This window comes from Cyprinodon variegatus, unplaced genomic scaffold (assembly GCF_000732505.1).
Source record: "Cyprinodon variegatus isolate N-32 unplaced genomic scaffold, C_variegatus-1.0 Scaffold369, whole genome shotgun sequence".
Lineage (NCBI taxonomy): Eukaryota > Metazoa > Chordata > Actinopteri > Cyprinodontiformes > Cyprinodontidae > Cyprinodon > Cyprinodon variegatus.
The window spans coordinates 150,296-158,067 of NW_015150822.1; the positions used below are offsets into that span (position 1 = coordinate 150,296).

The window sequence follows — 7,772 nt, forward strand, 5'->3', positions numbered from 1 at the left end:
CATTTTTATTTTGTTCCTGAAGCTGCTTTAAATATCCTCACAGCTTTATCCATGACTTGTTTTACTATGTTTCTTGGTTTCAGATACTGCTTTTCTAACAAACATCTGACCCCTTCACACAACTGAATTTCCAGTGAAATGGAGCAACACAGAAATTCACTGCTAAACAATAATAAAATAATAATCATAAACTCTAAAAAATATATATTTTTTATTTAAATTATTAAATGAGAGAAAGCTAAAACATATGTAAACCACCCTGTTTAGATATGTATAAAAATTTTTTAGATTTTGTGTTAATTGAATTGCATTAAATCTTAGTAATCAAGGTTCATGTTGTATCCTTAACCCTTTATAGGGCACTTACTGAAATCCTTTGAAAATCCACATTTCAAGCCAATAGTGTTATTGGAATCCTTCTTTATTAGCGTGTTGTCTTTTTTCCTTGACTTTCAAACATTTCAATTAGCTTTGTACCTTTTTTTCTTTGACTTTTTGACTTTTTAATACATTATGTACCTTTTTTTTCTTGACTTTTTAACGTTTTTGTTTTTCAATTTAACTTCCAGTAGGTCATATATCATTCAAGGTCTCATCTAATTGGTCAAATGCCAAAATAAGATGTACAGCCTTGTAGCAGCATGTTTGCTGAACGGCTGGATATTGATCTTTTGCTTCTAGACCTCACTGAGGGATGGGACGGACCTAATTTGTAAGGGGGATGCAAGTGATCAGAAATGGTAACTTGCCCTATAAAGTCTTTAAAAAAAAAAAGCAAAGCAAAGCTGCAGTTCTATTGTTTGTCCAGCAGGGGGCAGAACTTGTAGTCCTCCGCGGTGTGCCGCCGCAAAGGAAGAACTGGGCTCAGACTGAAGCGGATTATCTCACTCAGCAGACCTTCTGTTGGAAGAGGGGAGCGTCTGAGTTGGAAAATAGAAAAACTAACAAAAACCATGAAGAACGAAGGCATAGAGGGGACAGAGAAGTTCCTGAGTCCGGACAGAGGCAGAGGCCTGCGGGCGGTGAGGCACTTCGCGGTAGGGGAGCTGGTGTTCGCCTGTCCTGCCTACTCCTACGTGCTTACGGTGAATGAAAGAGGGGCTCACTGCGAGCACTGCTTCACCAGGTAACCTGCTCCTCAGCCCCCTGAAAACTGCAGGGGAAACACGTTGAAACTGAAGGGTTTAGCCAGTTTGAAGCGGTGTGTTAGCCACTCAGGCTGTTTGATGCTACAGCAGGTGGTGCTGCTCTAATAAAAGGGCTCAGTGATCGTTCACCTGCATCCTGCTGCAGGCTCTGCTGCTGGCAGAGGCAGGTTCACCTGCCTGGACCATCTGAAGCTGGACAGTGTAGGTAGGATATCAATAAGCTGTTGGCACACCAATGGTTAAAATATACAGAAAGACTGAAGTTTAGTTGGTAAATAAATCCTCTTATGTTTACCACCACACCAGGTCCATCATAACAATATGTATAGGTAAGTTAATTGAAGGAGCTTCAACTGACATGTGTCCCACCCAGGCTTCCGTTGAACCAGCAAAAGGTTATGGTGCTAAATATAGCTGACCATGTGTCCGAGGAGAGAAGAAGGCCAGGGTGCATATTTCTGTTAAAGTGTGGGTTGAATGAGAGCACAAATATCTATTCTTTAGACATGTCAATCCCTCTTAAAATTTGATCAAAATAATTTTATTTTGTCAAGCTGTAATCTGGCTTTCAATGCTTTAGTAGAATATGATTCTCCATTTTTACCAGGGATGCATTTATATGGGTTTTTGGTCAATAGTTTCTTTCTAACCAACTTGTTCTGATTTTAAATTATTTAGAAAAACAAAATTAAACTGCAAATATTTTTGATAGAGAAGTAATTATCTATTTAACTGAAATCTGGTTTTATTAGATTCTAAACTGTTTATTATGCTCTCAGTCCAGTGGATATTGACAGAAAATTCATCAACACATTTTGTGGCTAGAGCAGTGCTCTTGTGCTTTGAGAAGGTTGCAAGTACCGATCCCCACAGCCTGCACTCTGGGTTCCTGAGCAAAACCTTTAACCCCCGGGCGCCACACAATGGCAGCCCACTGGTAGATTTCTCCAGTGCGAGATCAATAAAGTTCAGTTATTATTATATGAAGGATTTCTTAGGTCAGCCGTCCTTTGTTTAGCTGTCGGCTTTTGATGCTAGTCATCAGCTCATCTTGTTTTTCCTTTATTTCAAGATTAAATACAATAAAAATATAACTGATAAACTGAATTAAACCTGTATTCAATACAGGATAATTAAGTAGAGGTGGACAAATTATTTGTTTGTTTACTTAATAATCAGTGGAGTATTAACTTTATTTTTGTAAAGTGTTAATCAGGGTTAGATCGTCAGGTTTAAATGCTTTAATTTAGATCTAATAAAGAAATAATGACTTTTTTTTCTCTTTGCAGGAAAGAAGATCTTTCTAAATGTGGTAAATGTAAGCAGGCCTACTATTGCAATGTTGACTGTCAGGTAAGCAGAGCTTCATTTTTTTATATGTGTGGTTTCTGCCTCCTTTGCCACAATTCAGAGGAACCATCAGTGAACAGTTTTAAACTAAAATGTTGTTGGGAGTTTGGCAGATTCAAACTATTTATTCATTTAATTAAAACCAGAGGATATTAGGTTTAAAATTAATGAGTGATGTCTGTTGTTTCATTTGTTCATGTATTAACTTTTAAACCTGAGTTTTTTATTTTTTCGACCTCCTGTTTGCTTTTATCTCCTCAGAGAGGCGACTGGCCCATGCATAAGCTTGAGTGCGTCGCCATGTGTGCATATGGAGAAAACTGGTGTCCATCAGAGACGGTCAGACTGGTGGCCAGAATCATCATGAAACAGGTAGTAGAACCAGATGTAGGAGAATCTTCACAGCTCTGTTTAGCAGACATGCACCTTCTGTTCATTTTTAAATGACTTGTTCAGTTGCACATTTATTTAACAAGGTAAAGAACCTTTCGCAGTCTGTAGAATCCGTCGCAGTCTGTGGCATCCGTCGCAGTCTGTGGGATCCGTCGCAGTCTGTGGCATCCATCGCAGGATCCGTCGCAGTCTGCGGGATCAGTCGCAGTCTGCGGGATCCGCCGCAGGATCCGTCGCAGTCTGTGGCATCCGTCGCAGGATCCGTCGCAGTCTGTGGCATCCGTCGCAGGATCCGTCGCAGTCTGTGGCATCCATCGCAGGATCTGTCGCAGTCTGCGGGATCCGCCGCAGGATCCGTCGCAGTCTGTGGCATCCGCCGCAGGATCCGTCGTGGTCTGCGGGATCCGCCGCAGGATCCGTCGCAGTCTGTGGCATCCGTCGCAGGATCCGTCGCAGTCTGTGGCATTCGTCGCAGGATCCGTCGCAGTCTGTGGCATCCGTCGCAGTCTGTAGGATCCGTCGCAGTCTGTGGCATCCATCGCAGGATCCGTCGCAGTCTGCGGGATCCGTCGCAGTCTGCGTGATCCGTTGCAGTCTATGGGATCCATCACCTTTGTGTTTTTCTGTTTCCTCCCATCAAACTTTAGTTTTAGCAGTCGTCCCTTCCAGTTCTTTTAGAAGAAGCAAAGTAAAGAATATATTTCTAATCTATTTTACATAATAGGTAAAGCTGTCTCAGTTTACAGTGTGAACTGAGAAGCAGCAGTTTAATCCAAAATATAGGAAGGCAGGGATGTATTTTTGCCAGGCTGCTTATTGGCAGGAAAGCAAACCACTCTACCACGGTCCTCAAACATGGCGGTGCCTTCCAGTTTGAGTGGGCCTGAGTAAAACAGCTATTTTTAACAGCAGAAATGTGGGCATTAAAACGACTTATCCAACTGAGACTCATACTGAATATTTTAAAGCTTTTAACACTTTTCGCATCCTGAAATATATTCATTTAGTTCTGAATTTAAACAGATCTGCAAAAAGAAAAATTTAACTCAGAATGTAAAGATTTACACAATCAGGCTATAGTCTGTATAACTTTGAGCCTGATTTAAAAACTGTTTGTATTTTGTTGCATAATTATGTCGTTTGCATATTTATGTGCTCTGATCAGAATATGCTTCTTTGTCTAAACTGTTCTGTTGAAGAGAGTCACGACAGAGCGGACCCCCTCAGAAAGACTGCTCCTCCTTAAAGAGTTTGAAGCACGTAAGTTATCATCCGACTCTGCAAATTAAATCACAAGTCTTTAGTTACATATTCATGCACTTTTAGTTATGTGGTGTGTGTTCGTTTGTTCTGCTCAGTGTGTTCTTGCTGTGTGTCTGCAGTTTAAGCTAAGCGTCTATTAATATTCTCCACCATAGCCTCCAGTCCCGATTCTGTCTCTTTCACTCAGAGCTCTGGGACTTAAATCCCAAGTTACTGGATGCCTTAATTTTATTATTTCTCTCTGTTCCCATTAAAAGCTGCCCCGATCCCTTTAGCAAGGTGCTTGATCGGGATTGTACTCTGATAGCTGAACAATAAGAGATTTTCTACATGTTTGGTGTATCTTTTTGTTGTCTCTTCCTGACTTCCTGGTTTGTCACCTTTTTTTGCAGATCTGGATAAGATGGACAGTGAGAAGGAAGAGATGAACCAGGCGGACATAGCAGCTCTGCACCATTTCTACTCCAGACACATCAGTGACCTGCCCAACGACCAGGCTCTCACTGAGCTCTTTGCACAGGTAAAAACAGAACTAACAGCATGAGGCTGCATTTATCTCCAGTCTAGGAAATACATCAGTTCCACACCGGTATCCTTTCCTAAATAAGTCACATTTTTATAACACATTTCACCAATGAGAACCTGAAATGGACCTTTCCACATTTTCCTTGTTTCAATCACAAAGTTTGACATATGTCCTTAAAGACTGCGTTCACCAACCTTTACTGTTAAACCCTTAAAAAACGATGTAACTGTTTACATTCACAAGTTTGATCCTGAAAGTTAATCTATTCAGTCACTACCTAAACCTTAGTAAAATCTTTTGGGATACATCTCCAAGTTAAACCACTAAAGAGCAGCATTCTTAAGTCTTGGTTTGATTTAGGTTTGGTTTTTGACTTAAAGACAATTCTTGTACAGGAAGCTGAACATCTGCACCGAACTTCTTTTACACAAGGATGGTGAAGGAAAAAAACATCTTAAACATTTTTTTTTCTGTGTCTTTTTAATACATTGCTGCACAGAACTTGTAGAACAGAACAATGGTAATATTGCAAGTCATATTTTCCTTTTTTATCTAAAGCACAAAGCAAAAAAACACAACCGCCTTTTATATAGAAAACTATTTTAATGACAAAATAAGCTTATAGTTTTAATAGTTCATGTTACTTCTCTTGCTTTATGATTGATGATAGAAGAAATAAGGACAAAAAAACTGGTGTCATATTATAAAGGTTTCAATATGTATTTTTGCCATTTTTTCTTTCTTAGTTGTAATCACACTAAACTGCATTTAAGTTTGCAATTCTGTAACAAAACACAGTATGTGTGATGACAGATGTTGCCTTTCAATAGACGTGAGCTGCAATATGCAGCTTTATTTGTATTTTTCAGCAGATGCAGAGGAGTGCATGTTGGGTATTTTTGACTGGATCCGGTCTGCAGCTCTTATCTCGTTAATTTGATCCTTCTGGAAGAGTTGGATCGTGTTCGCTTTTACGCTGTGCTAATGGAAACAGCCTCTCTCACCTCTTATCTCAGAACTACATTAAATATCCTGCAGAATGTCCTCCGTCTCATTGGAGCTCTCACAGGACTTTAGTGAATGATGCTAGCTTTAACATTCTGTATTTCTGCTCATGCTTTCTCTTCTTTACTTGTTTTCTTTCCAGGTAAACTGCAATGGTTTCACCATAGAGGATGAGGAGCTCTCCCATCTAGGATCAGCTGTTTTTCCTGAGTAAATACTTTGCACATCATCACTGAAAGCACCCCATCCCTCCATTAAGTTCTGTACACAATCAATGTTAAGGATGGAGTTTTGATATCTCAATAATTACACATAGCCTTTATCTCCACGTCTGATTTTTCCTGTCTTTTAGGGAATCTTAATTGTTTTCTTTTTTTTTTCTTTTAGTGTAGCATTGATGAATCACAGCTGTAGTCCCAACGTTATTGTTACCTATAAAGGCACAGTGGCTGAGGTGCGAGCTGTACAGGAGATAAACCCAGGTGAAGAGGTAAAATTACCCTTTTTTTAAACAAAAAGCATATACAGGATTTAAAATGTGTTTTCATTCATATTTTATTTATTTTTACAGATCTTTAACAGTTACATAGACCTACTGTATCCAACAGAAGACAGGAGAGAGAGGCTTTTAGATTCCTATTTCTTCATGTGCCAATGTACAGAGTGCACCACCAGGTCTAAGGTATGACTGACTGCTGCCCACAAACATGTTTGTTGTTGCAGGTCTGAGAGAAGCAAGATAAAAATAATATATAAGTAAATGCTGAGAACGACAAACTAAATATATTTAAAGATGGATTCGATCAGTAAATCAGTTAAAAGCTGCTTTCTGTCAGATCTCCACACTCTCTGCCTTATACACTGTTATGATGGGATCCTGCTTTCCGCTTCAGACTGCCTCCAAACACACTGCTAACAGTTTAAAGTCCCATAAACCTTAGATCATGTAGCAGGAAATATCTGTTTTGCGGATTTTATTGATTACATATCTATTATTCAGGCAAGACTGCCTGTCACAACTCCAGTCCGGCGCGCGGATGACGTCATACACACGGCGCTTTGTTTTAAAATGTACTATTTACTTGCAAGTACCTAAATAGATTTTTATTTTCAAGGCCAAATTTTCTCTTTATTTTTTCGAAGCTTATTACTTTTCCTCTTTTAATCAGTTCCCAATATGTCTTCGGACCCCTCGCCCACTCGCCAAATGTTTTGTCCATTGTATTCGGTTTAAAATCTGATTCATTGGCTATCCATCTTAATCTAAACTGCTCTGTCAAGAACTTCTTATCTTAATATTAAAGTTTGAATGCTGGAGATAAATGCCACTCTATAGTTACTACTTGTTAACTATAAGCGTTTGGTTCTACTGGCGTTTATTTGGTTTTCCAGTAAATCAGGTTGACCACCATAGTTTTTGGTGTAAGAGTAAAAATTTTGATATGTTGATAAAGCCCTGTAGACTGCTACTATTAAAACATGATGCATGCCTGTGTTTCCTGCCTTTATTAATAGCCTGTTTAATTTTCTGTCCAGAATCTTCATGATTTTTTTCCTTTATCTGTTTCATTCTGCAGGATAAAGCAAAAATGGAGATCAGGAAGCTGAGCTCCCCACCAGAACCGAAGGAAATCCAGTCCATGGTTCTTTATGCCAAAAATGTCATTGAAGAGTTCAGAAGAGCCAAACACTATAAAAATATCCTCCTCCTATTAGTGCCTTAACAGTCACAGTTTTCCACTTTCCTCTCTGCTCTCCTTTTACTTCCTGCTCTTTGTCGCTGCTCCTTGACTCTGTTGCACGTCCCAGCGAGCTCCTAGAGATGTGTGAGCTCAGTCTGGAGAAGATGGGAGCTATTTTTGCAGACACCAATGTCTACATGCTGCACATGATGTATCAGGCCATGGGCGTGTGCCTCTACATGCAGGACTGGGACGGCGCCATGAGCTACGGCGAGAAGATCGTTCAGCCTTACAGGTAACCTATGAGCTGGGTCCTGATCCACAAGATCCAGTTTCTAAGTTTAGGGATATATACATAAAAAAAACAAATAAAAAACACACACACACACACACACACACACACAC

At 39.7% G+C, this 7,772-nt stretch overlaps 1 protein-coding gene across 1 annotated transcript in view; it reads left to right on the plus strand.

Annotated features, from left to right (window-relative positions):
- The first annotated feature begins 834 nt into the window (after positions 1-834).
- Positions 835-7,772, plus strand: part of LOC107092173 (N-lysine methyltransferase SMYD2-A-like) — a 9,063-nt gene continuing 2,125 nt past the window's right edge. Inside the window, exons 1-10 of the mRNA XM_015386493.1 lie at positions 835-1,126; positions 2,438-2,501; positions 2,760-2,870; positions 4,091-4,151; positions 4,547-4,674; positions 5,828-5,895; positions 6,073-6,175; positions 6,257-6,367; positions 7,263-7,383; positions 7,488-7,662. Of these exons, the coding sequence (XP_015241979.1) occupies positions 954-1,126; positions 2,438-2,501; positions 2,760-2,870; positions 4,091-4,151; positions 4,547-4,674; positions 5,828-5,895; positions 6,073-6,175; positions 6,257-6,367; positions 7,263-7,383; positions 7,488-7,662 (1,115 nt within the window). The 5' untranslated portion in view covers positions 835-953. The remainder of the gene's footprint in view (positions 1,127-2,437; positions 2,502-2,759; positions 2,871-4,090; positions 4,152-4,546; positions 4,675-5,827; positions 5,896-6,072; positions 6,176-6,256; positions 6,368-7,262; positions 7,384-7,487; positions 7,663-7,772) is intronic.